The sequence below is a fragment of the Symphodus melops genome, assembly GCF_947650265.1.
Source record: "Symphodus melops genome assembly, chromosome: 7".
Classification (NCBI taxonomy): Eukaryota; Metazoa; Chordata; class Actinopteri; order Labriformes; family Labridae; genus Symphodus; species Symphodus melops.
The window spans coordinates 4,471,435-4,491,031 of record NC_136697.1 but is presented as its reverse complement, the minus strand read 5'-3'; the positions used below and the strand labels follow the sequence as shown (position 1 = coordinate 4,491,031).

The window sequence follows — 19,597 nt, the reverse complement described above, 5'->3', positions numbered from 1 at the left end:
ACAAATGAAACGTTGCACTTAGACCCATGTTCCCTCTTCTCATAATGGCTTCCTTCCACCAAAACAACACACAGTTATTATACGCTCATGCTTTACAGTGCAGCCAATGAACACTGATGTGATCCGGTTAAAGCACTCCCATCAAAGGTGGCCATGTTACATTTTATTCAAGTAGACACACCTGAGTGGAGATAAATGTCCTTTTTTATTTGAGTAAAGTTGAATTTGCTGTCCTGAAATATTTACAGAGGTTGAAGTACATACACATGGATTTTGTGAAATAGTTTTGTTTCTGCGTACAAAGTAAAAAATGTAGAAGTCCTAAATAAAACTAGGATGTTTGAAAAAGCTGTGTTAAAAATGATTTGCTCTGTTTTATTGCACTTGGGAAATACTTTAAAGAAAGTGACATGTTCATAAGGGGTCGAATAAGGCTGTCCTCAAGTATGAAGGATAAATGTTACATATTTAAAGTAATAAGGGGGACTGATTGGTTATCAGGCTGTTGCATTTTAAAGGCCAGTGTTTCTCGGTGAACAACGCGTCCTACTTGATGCAGTTTGGATTCAGAGATTTTACAGAACAGGTATATTGAAAGATACTTTAAAACAAGGAAAGAGTTCTGTCTAATTGGTGCCTTTTAGAGTTTTTTTAGATTGGATGATGTTGTTGATACATGAGCTTCAAGTCTGCTTATTGTTTTATTTTGTGTGTGTGAAACCGATAAACTAGGACTGTTTGGGAGCAGTGCTTTGGTGAGGAGTGACACCTGTTGGTCATTTTTGCAACTACTTTTTTAGTAAAATAGAAAACTGCAAAAAGGGCAAAATATAATATATAATTCTTAAATATATCCTTCAATACACATCTTTCAACCTCTGAATATTTAGCTGCTACTGTCTATTTAGACTGCATTAATTACCCATATTCATACTCTTACACTCTCATTTGTAAATTTGGCTATAGTGTAACTTTGGTTATTATAGTGTTAGTATATTGTACATTTTCTTTTATTATCTTTTGATACTTTGACATGGCATCTGTTGCACTGGATTGACCTCACAGCAATTTGTTGTACTTGTACAATGACAATAAAGATTATCTTATCTTATCTTAAATACCATGTCTCTCTCTATCTGTACAAAAATACATGCATTTATATTTCAGTTTATCCATATTTTCCATTTTTAACTCTATATTTGTGTTGAAGACCTACTCTTCTCTTTCCTTACCAGGTGTGTTCTTATGCAAAAAGAAAACAAACAAAACAAAGGCAAATCTTGGTTTGGAACATGGCAGCTTTATTTGTGCTTTAGAAAACAGATCTTAAACACAAATCTGATGTGAAGACCAAAATACTAAATCAACTAAATACTGTGAGTCTCATTACAGAACATAATTTTCATGTTTAACCAAAATCAGAAACAGAACCAGAATTTTTATTTATTTATAGCAAAATACATATTAGAAGAATTTGTCTTGGTGCAAAAAACTGTTTACATGTGAAATAAGGTTAAAATAACAAGTACTTCAATAAACCAAATATTTATAAAACAAATGTCAACTATAAAAAAACACACAAAATGTACAAAGGGTGCATAAAAGAAAGTACATTGAAAATTAACAGTTAAATTGTGTAGAGGCATTAACATTAATACATTTATATAATTTTTTTTCTCTCACTTAATGAAAGGAAATGCTTTAAGTTATGCAAGTTATCCATTTAATGTCAGATGTGGGCTGTAAATATGTCAGATTCTGAAAGGTAAGATCAGACATGACTTTAAACAGTTATTCGTTAGTTATTATAACAGTCTAATAAATAATTATATATATTTCATTTTGAAATGGATTTAGTTAAAATACAATGTGCAGTTACTCTGCCATGCGTGAATAAAAAAAAAACCGGTTGAATAAGACAAAGTAGGCCAAATTTCCGAGCAGACCTTGAACATACCACACTGTAGCGTGGCGAGGTGCGCGAGGGCGGACCGTGTGACGTAGCTCCGTGTGACGTAGCGCCGAGGCTGTCGCTGTTTATTGTTCCTCGGCACCGTCAGAGAAAAAAAGAAACGGGCTAACAAGCCGCCAGCTGCCTTTTTCTCCACTCGGTTATATCGGTTGTTTTAACGGAGGCGTACCTTTTCGAGACGGCTGAGCGCACACACCAGGAGCCATGGCGTACGCGTACCTCTTCAAATACATCATCATCGGAGACACGGGTAAACAGCAGCGCTCTCAGCTAGCGGCTAGCGGCTAGCTGGGGTTGTATTTCCGCAGTGTTGGATAGTCCAATGACGTGGTAAAAGAGGAGACGTGAGGGGCTGGGATGACAGTCCTAAATCTGCACTATAATCATACACGAATACAAAAACAAACAGCCTGACAGGAGCGTGAAGCGACATGTCGACAGTCTGTTTTAAGGAGACGTTTGGCCGCAGCAGACTTAACGATGTCGGGCCTTTTGTCCCTTTGCGTCGAGGGTGGGGGTGTTAGCATCAAAGCTAGCTAGCCCAGCTAACAGCTCAGACTGTGTGTGTGAGCTAGCTGCTCCTCTAAACATTAAGTAAGCTGCTTTCTTCACAGCACATCAGTAGCTCATGATTATTCCCGAGCTGTCTTTAATATATGCGAGCATTTCATGTCTCCTTCAAACACTGAAGGCCAAAGCGTCCCTCCTCATCCTCTGATAGTCCCTAAAATGGCGTAGACACTTTGTTGTACCTGAGGCTCCACTTTAACACTTTAACTCAAGTTTGGCCCCTTTTTGTTTTCTGTTTATTGCTCGTCTGTGGTCCAGCAGCTTGTGCGACAGGAGCTGTCATGTGTTTACAGTCGTGCAGGTGTATTTACTGATCTCCTTCATGCAGCTCATTGAGATCCAGTGTAAGAATAGCAAACCACATAGGTCTCAGACCTGGGTAAAGTCTACCAGTGGTGTATATTATTCTTCCTCTTCTGTTTACATGGTTATGACTGAAGTCCAGAGGAAGAAGGTGTGAGATGTGTGTCCAGTTTATTTTAGGTGTTGTGTGGCTGCAGGATGATCACAGGTTTCATGTTGTTGTTTGTCTCTGTAGGCAGGAACTGAAGAGAGCTGTAGCTGCATGATGAACATCCAAACAACAGATCGTGTTTCTTATTTCAGTTATGTGTCCCCACGTTTTTATTTTTTTACTTTATTATTTTTTTTTCAGGCCTCTTCAGCGGAAAATGATCACATTGCACGAGTGCACACGAAAACAAAATGTTGTTGCACAGGTTTGTTTGTTATTTTGTGCACCTGTTATACAGCCAGTACAGCTGGATATAGTCTGCAGGTTTATAAACCCTTCTGCGAGTAAGAGTGGCATGACCACACAGAGCAGAAGAGGTCCACACAGAGGTTTATTCTCCTGCTGCTAGTGCAGATTATAAAGCATGTTAAGCTTTGTAATTATCGTCTGAAGCATTGTGAGAAGAATTGACTTAAATATGTCGTGGATGTCGAGCTGTTGACTTTCCCAAAAACAAATATTGACAAAGAAGGAAAGCTGTAACGATTGGTGGTTCAGCCTGAGGACTTCAAGTCGCTCCTTCAGAAGACTGGGAGTTTAAATCCCCGGCCCCTCCAGATCTCGAGGCCCTGACTCAAGCGTGTGTAGTAAAGATATCAGCGTGTAGTTTAATAAGAGCAGCGAAACATAAATCACACCACAGTAAGGAGCCTAGGTCTTAAATATGACTGCTTGTGCAGGCCTTGTTGTAAGAGTTGTTTTACAGTTCGTCTCCTCGTTACTGCTGATTATTTTTCTAACTCTGCGTTTAGTGTAAAGTCTTTATAAACCCAGAATCATGTTCTTTTCTTTCATTGTCATTCAGTTTAACATCCATATAAAAAAAACAGTGTATGCTTTGGTCCACCCTGAAGTTAAAGAAATGGTTACCATAGCAACCTGCCACCAGGCCCGAGACATAGCATTGTGCATCATACCTGTAGTGCAACTCCCTGAGTCACAACAGGCCTCATAAAAACGGTCAGACTTCAGATGTACCCTCGTCTTCACTTTGAACCGGCCTTCAGCAGCATTTTAGAAAGTACGTGATGACAGTGAAGGCAACTGAGCAGCAGTTAAACACAGAGTTCACCAACAAGACCGTAAAAAACACATCAACAAAGTAAGGCGTCTTCAAATGTGAAGCTTTATTTCCTAACCTCATGGTGACAGCAGTTCTAAGAGAGCGCGCGGGTTTCATCCGCTCCGGTTTCTGTTCGTGGAAGACGAAGCAGGCTGCTCAGATGTCGGGTTACAAAACGTTCCCCGTCCAAGCCACCGGAGCTGCTGCTGCTCTGGAGACTGCAGGCCTGACGTCACGCGTGTGGAGCTGCTGCCTGTTGGGTGTTTGCTAACACGGGATCATGTGATTCATGTGTCAATATGAAGCGTGACAATGTTGATGTAGAAGGACCAGATGATGAACCAGATTTCAAACATCTGAGTCTGTTCAGAGGAGATTCACTTATTCTGGATGACTATATGGTGAAGCTGACGTGACGACTTCTTGATGGTAATCTGAAGTTTGGATCTGAAACAGAAAGTAGACCATCAGCGACTTGATTATTGTTTTTATGGTTATTTTTGTGTCCTGAAGCCGCGACCTGTGTAACTCCCAATGTAAAGTCAGGTTTTTAAAAACGTAATGATTCTGCTGACATGAGTCTTCATCCATCTACTTTCAGTCTTTGTGACTTTCTCGTTGTGAAGTCTGATTATTGAGCCTGCGCTGGTTTGACATGTTTCAGGTGGGTGTGTCTGTTTGTACCTGCCGTCCGCTGTTGATCCACCAAAACAAATAAAAACGTGTTTTCAGTAACAATGAGATTTGAGATTGAAACGGCTCGTTCCCCCTCTCTCTGACTCGTTCCTCCTCTCTCTGACTCGTTCCTCCTCTCTCTGACTCGTTCCTCCTCTCTCTGACTCGTTCCTCCTCTCTCTGACTCGTTCCTCCTCTCTCTGACTCGTTCCCTCTTTCTCTGACTCGTTCCTCCTCTCCTCTCTCTGACTCGTTCCTCCTCTCCTCTCTCTGACTCGTTCCCCCTCTCTCTGACTCGTTCCCCCTCTCTCTGACTCGTTCCTCCTCTCTCTGACTCGTTCCCCCTCTCTCTGACTCGTTCCCCCTCTCTCTGACTCGTTCCTCCTCTCTCTGACTCGTTCCTCCTCTCCTCTCTCTGACTCGTTCCTCCTCTCCTCTCTCTGACTCGTTCCTCCTCTCTCTGACTCGTTCCTCCTCTCCTCTCTCTGACTCGTTCCTCCTCTCCTCTCTCTGACTCGTTCCTCCTCTCTCTGACTCGTTCCTCCTCTCCTCTCTCTGACTCGTTCCTCCTCTCTCTGACTCGTTCCTCCTCTCCTCTCTCTGACTCGTTCTTCAGTTTGATTTAAAGGAGACCGTCTGTTTTTTTCAGATGAATCATGTTGATGTTAGCGATGCATTCAGAGAATCGGGCAGAACAGGAAGAAAACATCGCCATGGTAACAGCCAGCTCCACAAATCAGAGACATTGCTTTGGCAGCGTGGGATTGTGGGTAGTGTAGTTCTTTTGGCCAACATGGTGATTCAACCTGCTTGTTCTTTCGAACCATCGTCTCACACTCGGCTCGAGGATGGTTATGACATCACGGCTCATCATCAAATCGGCTGTGGTGAAACTGAGTCCGACGTGTCGGTGCGTTACCTCACACAGTTGATCTTCTTTGAAGAAAAACCAAAAGGAAACATGGCTGCACGCTGCTTTACCTTCAGTGTTTGTTTCTGCACTGTACACGCGTGTTCCTCCGCGTGACTGAAGAACATGCTGCTTCTACAGAACGTCTTTTTAACTCGGCCGGCGTTTTTGTCGCCTAATTCTTTAAAAAAAAAAGGTCTCAGTCTTTTCTTTGTCTCTAAACTACGTACATGTTGTTTCTCACTTCAGTAGATGATATTCGATCAGCTGGAGTCTTGAAGTCTTCATCTCTGAACTCTGACGTGTCCCCTGGAGGGAGAACAGTGTTCAGGTCAGGATTCTAAGCAGCTCTGTTTGGACCTGCAGGATCCACTTACAGTCCGGTTTGTGACCTTTGACCCTGCTCAGTGATTAAAGGGTTAAATCTGCCCTCCACCCTGCGGCCTCCTGCCGGCCTCTCTGCCTGCAGCAGTGGTTAGAAGAGTCCAGGCTGACAGAGCCACAATCATAGCGTGTCTTTATTTTTAAACCTCCCAGAACAGACTCGGTTCTTTTCACCCGTCGCTCCGGTTTTCTCTGAAATATCCGACGTCAGATAAATCACCGTCAGCAAAGAGAAGGAAGCGAACCAGAAAGAAAAGCAGCTTACTGACTGAACCCTGGATGTGTGAGACGCTCTCTGATCACACAGGAAGGAAACACAGCATCAGTATGTCTTTAGGTTGAGGGGGGGAAGTGACTCCAGATGATGTGACACAGGAGTGACTGAAGCTTTATCCCACACCATGTGTTGATTCATCCTGATGAGACCCTCCACCTGGAGCAGCTCCGTGTCCCCGGGACATTTTGAAGGCTGGACCTTGATGCATTGTAGCTGCTCATGCTGTGTTCAGGCGGCATCGAGGTTTCAGCTGCTCGTCGTGTTTGGACCTCTGGATGGCAGTGAGCTGGTGTGTCTTCACTGCTCACACCAGTGTGACCACGCTCCATCTCCTGATCACCATCATCACATTATCCCTGCCCGGCAACCACGCTGCCTGGCGATGGTAACCCTTGGAAACCACAGTGCCCCCCCCCCCCCCCGCCTGTCACCTCCTTGGATATGTATGTGCGTCTCTTCGGGGCCATTTTATGAGCCTCCTCCTCGTCTTCACTGACAGCGGGAAACTCGCCACAGCACACGCGGGAACGCTCTCACCTCCCACTTCTCCACGCCACACCTCGCGTGCACCACAGCGTGGTGTCCACACCCGGCCTTTCATTTCAAAGATGTAAACACTGTAATGATGCACCTTCATCAAAGATCACTATCTTTGACCATAAAGAAGTCCCGCCCCTCCGAGCGATGCTTCCTGCAGCTCCTCGGACCGTCGCCTGAATGATAACTCGTGGTCACAGACGTGGACACGCCCTCGTAGCTGTCGTTAGCCGTGGTTGGCGGAGGAAGCGTTCTCCTTCCAGCAGACTCGATGGGATCACAGCTCAAGTCGTCTGCACCGTGCGACTACAGAGTCGTCCTGTTTTCTGTCTCTGGGTTCTCCGTCTGCTTCGAGTGCGCGTGCTTCAACATCAAACGAGCGTTTGGATGATACTCGCGTTTAAAACAGCGTCTCTTTTACTGCAGCTTTCTTCTTCTTCTGATTGGGTCGTTGAAGGTGTCGGTTTTTCTTTCCTTTATTCACCTTCAATTAAAGTTGTTCCAAAAAGACGCTGCTGCTCCGACCGCCACCTCAGTGTCGAGGAGGCGGCGTCTCATCGAGCTGTAGTGAAGCGCCTGGAGGTAACACGTGAGATGACGGGGGAGCTCCTCTGTAACCCCTCCGTCATGTTTATATTAACACACACACACACACACACACACACACACACACACACACACACACACACACACACACACACACACACACACACAGCTGGTCAGTTAGCATGCTAACGGTTAGCTCAGGTGAATCGAGCTGTCTGAAGCCATGCGGGGACAAAGAGTGTGTGATGAACCTCGTCGCCACAATAATACCATGACATGAAGAAGGTCAGAGCGCAGATCCGTCACACGTCTACAGACTGACGTCACACACACTCAAACACACCATCCTACAGCGATCAGGTGGGGCGACAACGAGCCCGCCTTCTTGGAAGGCAGCTCCTCCTGGTCCATGGATCTGCTGAAGAGACGGCGTTCTTTAACAGAGCGTCACTTTATCATCATCGTGTGTTTGACTCCGCCCTCTTGTCATTGAGCAGCCTTTGACGTGTGTGTTTGTGTGTTTCAGGTGTGGGGAAGTCGTGTCTATTACTACAGTTCACAGACAAGAGGTTTCAGCCGGTTCATGACCTGACTATTGGTAAGCACACGCGACACATGCAGACATCTGTGTAGAAAGATTAATAACACATGAGGGATCTAAAGAGTGAACACGTGCACCAACGTTACCACAAGTGTAGTCACCACCGCCACACCTGAAAACTGCTCCACACTGGGAATCACAGAGCAGGCTGTGATCCTGCCGGTTTCCTGTTCTGACTTTAAACACAGGCTGAGCGCTGTGCTGCAACGAGCTGACTCCTCACAGTAAACAGCTGAGCAGTTCAAACATGCTCTCTCACACGTTGAGACTTTATCTCTTAAAGGAACATTTCACATTTATTTATTTAGTCGTTTGTGCAGGTTTCCTTTTTAAACACCTGCCGGTACGCTCTCATTCCCCGTGACATCGTCAGCGTGATGTCGATGAATCAGTCACCCCGCCTGCTCAAACACATGTGAGAGGGTGTGGTCTGTCTCAGGTGCTCAAACCCCTTCACACCTGCTGCACACTGCTGACATGAACTCTGTTTGTTGAACTCTGTTCACCGTCATCAGCACAAACTCAGAGAGTGAAATCTGTCTCTGCTGCTCGGAGGCAAACATTCAGCACTACACTGTAGAATAGCTTTATTGTCTTTATACAATAATACAACAACAACAACCGAGGAAGACTATGAAGACAGTTCAAACCTTTAAATGTTTTTCATTTCGTCCCATAAGAAGAATAAAGACGTTTAACGGGAGGACAAGTCAACTCATGTAGATTCTTTCTCCTGTCCGTGTGTGTGTGTGTGTGCATGCGTCTGTCCGTGTGTGCGTGTCCATGTGTGTGCGTGTCTGTGTGTGTCTGTCTGTCCGTGTGTGTGTGTGTGTGCATGCGTCTGTCCGTGTGTGCGTGTCCATGTGTGTGCGTGTCTGTGTGTGTCTGTCTGTCCGTCCGTGTGTCTGTGTCTGTGTGTGTGCAGGTGTGGAGTTCGGAGCGAGGATGATCACTATAGATGGCAAACAGATCAAACTGCAGATCTGGGATACGGTAATATGTCCGTCCTTTCTTCTCTTCTGTTCCATCTTTAAAAAGTGTTTCCAGTTTATCCGTCTGAGTGAAAGCTGATCAGGTGCATCACTCCCGTCTGTCTGGTTTCTAATCTAACAGTTCACTGTGTTTTTAGCTGCATCTCTTTTTCACATCTGAACAACATTCCTGTCAGTGTCCTTCTATTGAAAACTGCAGCTCCCAGAAAACGTCCCAAACAGTCGTAAACGCAGCAGCTCGTGTTCAGGGAGAGCGAGCTGGAAGGATCAGAGTTCAGCTTCAGATTTGAAGCCGTCGTGTCTCCAGTTTGTGATTCTTTGTTTTCACTGTGCTCATTATCTCGACCTCAGTTTGTTTTTTGTTTTTCAAAGGAATAATAATCAAAAAATACTAATAATTAAGAACAACGTGCAATAAATAAAACGAGATCCAAAATAACCAAGAAAATCTTTGAACAGTGTGTCCTTCAGAGAATCGATGAGGGTTACTATCCAGGGGATGTCATGTGATCTCCTCAGGCTTTAAAAGGTCAGAGTGGAGGTGTCAGGTGATCCAGGTGTGAACAGTAACAATCAGCCTGCTCTGGGAGAAAGAGAGAAGTGACGTCTCCCTCCCATGCAGTTAACAAGTTGACCAGCAGATGGCGTAAGCGCATCACGAACCATGGACAGGAAATGGGCTCACAGCAGTGATGTCAGTCGTGCGTGTTAAAACCCAGACTGCTGCTGGTTTTCATTCCTACCAGCTCGGTCATCTTCTTCCTTTCTTCACCTGCGTCGCCTCTGACTGACGAACACTACGAAACCTGCCCCGCTCAGACTGGTAGAAAACACCAGAAGAAGTAAACACGGCTGGACACACTTGGATCATTGTGCCATATGAATAGCAGTGTGTGTGTGTGTGTGTGTGTGTGTGTGTGTTCCTGCAGGCCAGATGGCAGACGGAGACAGTGTTCCCTCTCTTTCACCCTTTTTATCATTTATTCACTAATAACGTTCCTGACTGCTCGACTGCTCTGACTGCGTGTTCTCCGGCCGGCTGGCCCTCTGAATGGCTTCCTAACAGACACAATCTGACCTGTTGATTTGGGCTGACTGGTTCTGCTGCTTCAGTGACCCACAGCCTGCTCTTCTGACTTTCTGCATGATTCACTGGCTGACTGTCTGGTTTTGAAGATGAGCTCAGAGCAGAGCTGCAGCTGCAGGGATAGCACGCTGGGGTTTCTTCTTCTTCTCCTCCGGCCTCGATGAAACACAGACGACATTGTTACTGTACACTGAATAGAAGGGGGGGGGGGATTCATAGAAAGAAGAGAGCGTGGAGACGACGCAGTGACGTGACCTGGTGGGCTGAAGTGCTCAGGTGTCACTCTGCAGTCTGAACATGTTTTACATATTTGTGTTTTGTTTCTCTTGCTTTTAAATTCTTCTTCGCTCTCTTAGTTTTGCACCAAGCAGAATCCGTTGCGTGTTAAAGTACTCTGATTCTGATTGGGGGCGTGTTGGAGACAAACAGTGAATGGAAAAAGAAAGGCAGGTTTTGTTTGGATGATATCACAGCTTACGTGACCTTCCTTGTTCTTCATAAATCATGAAACTGACGCACAGACAGACAGAGAGAGAGAAAGAAAGGGATTGTGACAGACAGATGGAGAAAGAAAGAGAGAACTCCATTGTATCCTGTTACAGACTCGGCTCTGTCCTGTCCTCACCCGAGCACTCTGAAAAATCAGGAGCCAGACTCTGCTGCAGAATCAGGACTGCTCAGACCAGGACCCAGAGCAGCAGAGCCTGTTATTTCCCGGTCTACAGTGTAACCTGTGTGCTTGTGTTTTTCCAGGCTGGTCAGGAGTCGTTCCGCTCCATCACCAGGTCTTACTACAGAGGAGCAGCAGGAGCCCTGCTGGTGTATGACATCACAAGGTAACCAATCAGAAGGCCCGCTCGCTCTGAAGCTGCACCTCCGCCCTCACGTGTCGGTGACACATTTGGTAGCTGAGCATGATGTTTTGAAGGTTTGAGTGATTGAGGACTGAAGACAGACGTTCAGGTACCCTTCAGAGGGGAACCCGAGCCGGGCCGGTCCGCACCGGGCTTTGGGTCCAATTACAACGTGCTCGAGCTCGTCAACTTGGTTCTTTATCGACAGCTCTGAATAAAAACGTGTGATCTCTGCAGTCAAATCTGACTCTTTGTGAATGTCCGATGTTTTTGAACCTTGCTACAAGAAACCAACAACGAACAGTGGAGGCTGAACTCAAAGTGTGTGTGTGTGTGTGCTGATGTTTCTGTTTCTGTGCTCGCTTTAACAGAAGGGACACCTTCAACCACTTGACGACCTGGTTAGAGGACGCTCGCCAACATTCCAACTCCAACATGGTCATCATGCTCATCGGCAACAAGAGGCAAGATCCTTTCTGCTCGCTGATGCTTCCGTCCCGCCTCACATAAGATCACACCGTCTGCAGCGTGCAGGTGGTTTCTGTCTGTCCGTGCTGGACGTGAACATGGCGGCCCGTGATCAACTCAAAGTTTTTAGTCCGATTTAAAGAAGAACATCAGATCCGACAGAGGGTGACGTAACAAAGCCTGCTAATTACAACACAGCTCGTCTGTTTGCGACACAGCGCGAGGCTCCAGCACGGTCACATGACGCACGTCTCTACATGTTCCTGCAGAGGTGGAGGAAAGCGTATTCAATAATAACATGTTATAAAGGATTAGTTTCCAGGCTGGCTGCAGCACGGTCAAAGAGATCAGGTCTGAGGTCGTGAGCGATGTGATCAACCTTCCGGTGTTGAAACATGAAGCTAATGCAGAAGTGCAGAAACACACAGTCGTTTCCTGAGTGACCACTCGAGGCTGGCTGAGAGAAAGCTTTCTTAAATATCACCAACCTGCCAGGGGACGATCTGAAACACGTGTGGCTTTGTTACATGAATGTGCACCGTCCATTTTTAAATGAAGAAATCCTGCAGAAACAGAGATGTTTGCAGCCATCACAGTTATGGTTACTTCTGCATTATAAGGCTGAGGTGGCCTTTTACCATCTCTTCATCTCGTTCATCAGAAGTTAGCGTGAGGAAGAAAGCCGTCGCTCATTAATTAGTGTGTTTTGTTTTGTTTGTGTTTCCAGTGACCTGGAGTCGAGGAGAGAGGTGAAGAAGGAGGAAGGTGAAGCGTTTGCCAGAGAACACGGCCTCATATTCATGGAGACCTCAGCCAAGACCGCCTCTAATGTGGAGGAGGTAAACACACACACACACACACACGGTGCAGATGATTCACTTCACCCTGGATACACGTGTAATAGTGAACAAAAAGGGCGGGACTAAAAAGTAGACCCGAGGAAATCGAACCCAATGAAAGATGACCGGCTTCACCGCTGAGCCACAGCCAACTGTAGATGTACTTTAGATGAAGCTCAGACACGGATGGATTTATGTTCCCTTAAAGAGCCTGACACACCAAGCAGACGCTGTCACATGTTGAAGACGCTTCATGGCGGCGTGTGAATGTTACCTGAAACGCCACTTTATCAAATCCAGATAAATTATTCTAGTGAATTTAAATAAGTCAGAGAACGTCTGTTTGTTTTCAAGGGAATAAAAAACCATAAATAGACCCTGAGCTGAACTTGTCTGTCTGTTGTCATGTCTGTAGCTTTACCTCGTTCACTTTTCACCCAAAGCAACAAAAACACCCTTCCCTCTTTAGCCCCGCCCACATCACAGAGCATCTTGGATCGCCATGCTGGTGCCTGGCTCGCTTCACGTTAGCATCATGTAGCACCACGGTTAGCAGAGCGAGCGCACGACGACGCCCCTGGTGAGGACACACCCCTGGTGTTGTTGAGTGTAATGAATGCATGGCGTCGTCCCAGGGGACGCCGTTCTCACTTATCCAATCACATAAATAATCCCACCCTACTCCGCACAGCATGTGAGCCAGGGACGCCACTCTGTGTGTGTGCGTGCGTGTGCGCGCGGGTGTGTGTGTGTTTGTTTACATTGATTTTTTTTTTCTTCCCTCTTTAGCCCAGCCTATATCATGCAAACACACACACACACCCTCAGCGCGGTCGAGTGGAGCTCTCTCTAGGGTTAAGATGATGGGGGAGGTGTGTGTGTGTGTGTGTGTGTGTGTGTGACAGTGTGTGTGTGTGTGTGTGTGTGTGGTATGATTAATTTGTCTCATTAGTGTCCTCTGAATCCTCCTGATACCGCTCCTCTCCTCCCGTCCCTTCATCTCGCCTCGCTCCATCCCTCATCATCCCTCGACGTCCATCATTTGCTCTTTACCATCCTCCCTTCTTCCTTCACCTCCCCCGCTCCCCCTCCCCATTCATTTCTTCCTCCTCCCCCTCCTCCCTCTTCCCTCTCATCTCCCTCCCTCCCTCTCTCTCTCTCTCTCTCCTCCGCAGTATATCAACCAGTTATAGTTCATGCATATTCATGACCTCCACCCTGCCTCCCCTCGGTGACATCCAGCAGCCAATCAGTGCTCAGGGTTTGTCGTCAGGGTCTGTGGGTGGACACCGGGCTGATGGGAGCGTCCTCAGAGAGAGACTCTCTCTCTCCTCACATCCGTTTCTCAGCTTCCATGTTTATTATCACGTCTTCTTTGCTCTCCTCTGATATCATGTTTTTATGTCAAACTTTTACTCTCCTTATCTCAGCTCTGCTTCTTCCTGCTCCTCTCGTCTTCATTTTACTCTGTTAGCTCTCGGCTTGCTCCGTTGACTTTGTTACAATCTGTATCTGCTCACCTTCATTTCAGTGTCGTGAGATGTGAAGGAAAAGAAAGAGGACAGGAGTGAACTCCACAGAACCTCCTGGGCTTTTTCAGACTATTTCAGGCGGCATGTCGGCAAAGTTCAGGGCGTATTTTAGTTCTTTAACACCTCTGCTTCAGCTTTTCATTTGAGTTCGGACCGCTCTGGATATTCTCTTAACTCTTCGGAGACTATCCTTCGTGTAGCTCCTCGGAATCAAAACGTCAAGAGAAGAGCGCAGAACGACATGAACGATGAACAGGAAGCGTACCGCAGACGTTTAAGATCGTAGCGCTCGCACGCAGACGGTCACTCCTCGCCACTTTGACTCGAGCTGAACTCACACCGACTCGCTGCAGAGGAAAGAAACACGTCTGGGTCTGGGAGCAGAAACTGGGCGAACACACACAGGTATCCCACACATTTGTATCCCACAATGCATTGAGAAAGTAGTGTGCAACCGATGGTTACTCTCCAAGCATTATATCCCATCATGCATCGCAGTGAGGATGGAAAATGAGAAGTGATCAGACTGAAGACGTGAACAGAAGTTTGTCTGTGTTAAAACCTTCTTTATTAAATAATCTGAGTGTTACCTTTATGTTTCATCCTTCCTCTCCGTGTTACGCTGCACATTGAAGTCCACTACACGTGTGTGTGTGTGTGTGTGTGTGTGTGTGTGTGTGTGTGTGTGTGTGTGTGTGTGTGTGTGTGATTGAGTTGAGCTACAGTAAGTGTTTTTATAGGCTCGTCCCTGAGGGAGCCTTAATAATGAGATCCTGCAGATATGGACCGTTCAACTCCCTTTAACACAAGTCCATGTTGTTATACTCTTTGTCTCCGGAGCAGAGGGAGAGAGAGGAGCTCTTTGGCGTCAGAGCGAGGCGAAGAAAGACGGAGTTTAGATTCAGAGCGGCAGCCTGGAAATGTCGACTTTTAAAACCACATGAAACGCTGCCGAGCTCGAGAAGTGGACGCTGCGCCGCGCTCGCCCCACGCACGCACACACACACACACACACACACACACACACACACACACACACACACTAGGCTTTGCAAAGTGCCACGTTGCCCATCAGCCCTGATTTCATGTCTTCCTCATATTCTGGAAAAAGGAAATGAAAATAAATGACGATAAGTAAAATAATCCAGCTTCCTCTCAGACGAATCAAAGCGGAGACGATGAGTTAATATCCCCTCACAGGTGATTGGTCGGTGTTTAAATGGTTATTGTCTTACTGCCTCCTCCTAAAGACAGGATGCAGACTTGTCGGACTCGTGAGGAGTGGTCTTAAAGCTTCGTGCACGCGTCATGCCTGCAGCGTGAGCAGTTATGGCCCACGGCTAACATTCACTCACTCACACACTGCTCATTGGTTTTCTCTTTTGTGGTCTCTGAGTGTTTGTTTCACTGTGTGTGTGTGTGTGTGTGTGTGTGTGTGTGTGTGTGTGTGTGTGTGTGTGTGTGTGTGTGTGTGTGTGTGTGTGTGTGTGTGTGTGTGTGTGTGTGTGTGTGTGTGTGTGTGTGTGTGTGTGTGTGTGTGTGTGTGTGTGTGTGTGTGTGTGTGTGTGTGTGTGTGTGTGTGTGTGTGTCCCGCCAGCGCCCACTCTTTGAACTTTTAACTAGCATGTGACACACCTGTGAGCCTGCGATCATTTCATGTCTGCAGCTTCTCTTTTGGTGATTGTGCGAGGTGACTCTCACGGCGTCTTGAAACTGTCACGTCGTTTCAAGTGAGGTCAGCATTGTTTCAAACACGAAGCCTGGTTGTGTTGGCTTTGTCTTTTTTTGTTTTGCATTTCTGCAGGAGCCACCATGCAAATCTGAGCTGTGTTCCCTCTCTGTGTCTCTATCTCAGGCTTTCATCAACACAGCCAAGGAGATCTACGAGAAGATCCAGGAGGGAGTGTTTGATATCAACAACGAGGTCAGAGACGCACTGCTCAAATCCTCTTTCTTTTAGACGTTTTCTCCTCTCCTGTCCTTCTCTTTTCCACTCTCCACTTTCTTTCTATCGGTGTGCTACGCTACGCTCTCTATCTCCTCAAAAAGAGGAGAAAAAAAACACTCTTCCTCCTTTGACTCCAGCCAAGCAAAACTCCCCGTGTTCCTCCTCCCCCTGCTCTATTTTCCACTCACTCTTTCCTCCTCAGTGCTCTCTCTCTCTGTCTCTCCCCCCTCCCTCTCTCTCTCCCCCCCTCTCTATCTTTCCCCCCTCTCCCCCTCTCCCTCTCTCTCTCTCTATCTTTCTCTCTCTCTCTGTCTCTATCTTTCTCTCTCTCTCTCTGTCTCTCTCTCTCTCTGTCTCTCTCTCTCTCTGTCTCTCTCTGTCTCTCTCTCTCTTTGTGTCTCTCTCTCTCTCTGTCTCTCTGTCTCTCGCTCTCTCTGTCTCTCTCTGTCTCTCTCTGTCTCTCTCTCTCTCTCTCTCTGTCTCTCTCTCTCTTTGTGTCTCTCTCTCTGTGTCTCTCTCTCTCTCTCTCTCTCTCTCTCTGTCTCTCTCTCTCTCCCTCCCTCTCTCTTGGCATCTAGCCAGCTCATAAATTCCTCACATCCCACAAGGTCTCAGTCATTCAACAAGAAAACAAACAGTCAGTCAGTTTGCTATCCAGTCATCCAGCTCCTTCTCTTCTCAGTGGATCAGTTATCCAGCAGCCTGTCAACAAGTGTGCACATGTCAGCAGCTTTGGGTCTCTTCCACTTCAGGAAGTGTGCAATAAGAAAAGAAATACCAGAACTACAGGTGCTTTACTTCCCATCACTCTTTAATGTGAAAGAAGTTTGAGAACTGGCTCCGTGCACACAGACGTGCATAAATGCACATGGATGTGTTTAGTTTATAAACAGCTCCATGTGCACGCTGCGTGTCACTGTATCCTCTAAGCAAGTCACTTTTATGATCGCTAACAGGGAGACGGCGAGAAGGCCGAGCTGCTGGCCAAACCACATCAGCTGAGAGAGAGAGAGGGAAGCCCCACTAGAAATGTTGGCAGCCACTTTGAGAAAACATTCACACACACACACACACTTACACACACACACACTTACACACACAGCCTTAGCTCAATAAATGTGATTTAAAGGCATACAGTGTTTCCCAGCGGCACTCCTGCTACTGAGTGTAGGAGGGGGAGTTAGACCAAGGCAGAGAGAGATAAATATATACAGACGGAGCGAGCGAGGCTGAGTGTGTGCTGCAACCACACACACACACACACACACACACACCATGAAACACAGAGAGAAAGTGAGCAGCACACAGAGAGAGAGAGAGAGAAAGAGAGATCGGTCTCTCGACCACCCACCTGCCTCCCTCTCTTTTCTCTCTTCTTTTATTCAAGCTTGTCTTTTTTTTTTTTTTTTTTTGTCCTCGTGTCCTTCAGTGCCGCCGGGGTTTCCTCTGCCTTTGTGCAAAGCAGCAGCACCTGTTGCAGCCTCTATGATGTGATCTAATAGGAGCCCCTGCAGCCGCCGCCGCGTGACGATCTCCTCATGAAAGCAACGACACCCTTCATTAATGACTTACTTTTATTTGGTTAAGCCTCGAACTTTCTCCAACACTGAGTGAAAACAGAGGTTATCCGTTCATGTGCATCACACTTGAAGCTGCAGCCTCCGTGGTGGAGTCATCACTTAGTTTATTCAGGAGCAGAAATAAGAGCGTTGTTTTTATTTCTTGATGCTCTTTCCCTGCTGTGACAGTACAGTCTTATTGGACCCTTCACTTCTCATACTCACTGCACTCAAAGCAGACAACTCAATTCACTGATTAACTACACTTCAGTTTGTGTGATGAGGTGAGTCAGCTCATTTAGTCAGATCCTGATTATCCAACACTCCTTACTGTAGTCAGTCACATGACTGACTGCTGGCACGTGGTACAAAGCCAAAAGGCTAGCTCGGCTGCTAACTCTCACTTACACTGTTGATGGCCTGCTTCTAAAGTGTGGTGACTCCTCGGACCGGGACAGCAGCGTGTAAAGGTGGATTAGAGATGCTTCGGCCCTGACACACCAAGGAGACCAACGGCTGTCGCTCCGAGTTGGACCGCCTAGTTCGACCTAATTTGTCCTTTTTCGTCCGCTGGCCGTTCTTTTTTTTTTTTTTTTTTTTTTCTTTCTTTTTTTTTTCCGACATGTTGAATCGGCCTCAGCCGGCGGTTTGGGGTAGGAGTCTCTCTGATTGGCTGTTCAGCTAAGCGCCTCTTCTGTTCTTGTTCCACTAATAAGGACGCCATTAGCGGACTTCGTCGCCATCGCTCTTGGTCGTCTTTTCGGTGCAACCAGCCGCAGTAGAGCGTGTTTGTCACCTAATCCCAGCGACCTCGTTAGTCCACTTTCATCAGAAGCAACCTTCATGTGATTTCATGGTTTCTGTTTCTGTCTCAACAGGCTAATGGTATTAAGATTGGACCCCAGCATCCTACCACCAACTCTACACTGACTGGTAGCCAGGGAGGCCAACAGGCTGGAGGGGGCTGCTGCTGAAGCCCCACAACACACCTCCTCCAACTCTGACCCTTCCTCCTCCTCCTCCTCCTCCTCCTCGTCCCGGCCCTCTCCAAACCTCCCTTGCGTTTCTACAGAGCTGTCGAGACTCACTAACAGTTTGTTAACCTCTCTCTCTCTCTCTCTCTCTCTCTCTCTCTCTCTCTCTCTCTCTCTCTCTCTTCTGGCACATTCTGTCATCCTTCCCTCCCTCTCTGTGTCTTCGCTCTCTGTCCTTCAGCCGTGTCTGTCCTGAATCCTCCTGACCATGTACCCTCGGCTCAAAGGGGCCGCGTCCCCACAAGTCAACCTGACTTCCTACAGTCTCTAAAGGACAGAGTCAGCGTCATCGGCAGATGTAGACAAGAAGTTCAGAAGTGTTTCTTGGGGGCGGGAGGTTTGGTAAACGTATTTTAATCTTTTTATTTCGTACTGGAATGTGAAGTCTTCTGTTCCAACACTTTCATTTACACATGTTTTGGGGATATCACGCATAAGAAACCCCACCTTTGAATTGACGAGATGAAGTAGTCCTGATGGAGACGGGATTGTGGGTAGAGATTAATCACACTCGAAACATCTGACTGTATGGAATAAATCACGCGCTGTGTTGTGTCTGTACACAAACCCGTACAAGTTTGAAGAGAACATGACGCAGCACATTGATAGGCGGACATGTTGCTGCATGTTGAGTCAGTTTTTCATGCTGTGCCTGTGTGTATAGGGATTATATAGGTATTCCAGTATGTCACTCTGTAAGGTGTACGACGCATTCAAGTGGCTCTGTATTTTCGCTCCATAAAAACAAAGTGCAAATAATGTTATTTTGTGCTTCCTTTCCCTGTGTTGTCTTTCTGTTTTGTCTTTGTGTCCTTACGTTGACTTTCAGATGATTTGTATTTAATTAACACTACAAACTGGTCGTGGCTTAAAAGGTGTTTTAAATTGATTGGGGGGGAAGAATAAAAGACCAAACTGTGTGAGTGTAAACATTTTGTTATTTTCTGGAACGAGGGACGAAATGAAAGCGAAGCGTCAAGGGATGCCCAGAGCAGTGGCTGCCATTATGAAGTAAAAAGAGAAGAAAACATTGGAAATTTAAACTCTTATTCTTTTTTTTTTTTTTTCTTTTTTTTTGTCAACTATATTTATCAGGCACATTTCTGTGTATATATGGCTCGTTGCGTTGCTGTAGCTTTTTAGACGGTTGGAGGTGAAGCTTACCATGGTGTTGTCCAGTAGTTTCTCTGCCGGGGACTGGAGGGGGGGGAAGAGTTTCAGGCCTCCAAGCAGCT

The 19,597-nt window shown here is 46.4% G+C and overlaps 1 protein-coding gene across 1 annotated transcript; it reads left to right on the top strand.

Moving 5' to 3' along the window:
- The first annotated feature begins 1,992 nt into the window (after positions 1–1,992).
- On the top strand, positions 1,993–19,121 carry rab2a (RAB2A, member RAS oncogene family). The gene is made up of 8 exons (XM_079347925.1): positions 1,993–2,222; positions 7,975–8,046; positions 8,975–9,042; positions 10,882–10,964; positions 11,354–11,446; positions 12,178–12,289; positions 15,677–15,745; positions 18,207–19,121. Exons 1-8 carry the CDS (start codon positions 2,177–2,179, stop codon positions 18,300–18,302), a joined length of 639 nt encoding a protein of 212 aa, XP_079204051.1. The 5' UTR covers positions 1,993–2,176; the 3' UTR covers positions 18,303–19,121.
- The last annotated feature ends 476 nt before the right edge of the window (positions 19,122–19,597 follow it).

Excerpts from the sequence above, each read along its gene's own strand:
- rab2a (XM_079347925.1), top strand. The coding sequence starts at position 2,177 with ATGGCGTACGCGTACCTCTTCAAATACATCATCATCGGAGACACGG. Across the intron at positions 12,290-15,676 it reads CCGCCTCTAATGTGGAGGAG|GCTTTCATCAACACAGCCAA; the intron begins GTAAACACACAC and ends TCTCTATCTCAG. Across the intron at positions 15,746-18,206 it reads TGTTTGATATCAACAACGAG|GCTAATGGTATTAAGATTGG; the intron begins GTCAGAGACGCA and ends CTGTCTCAACAG.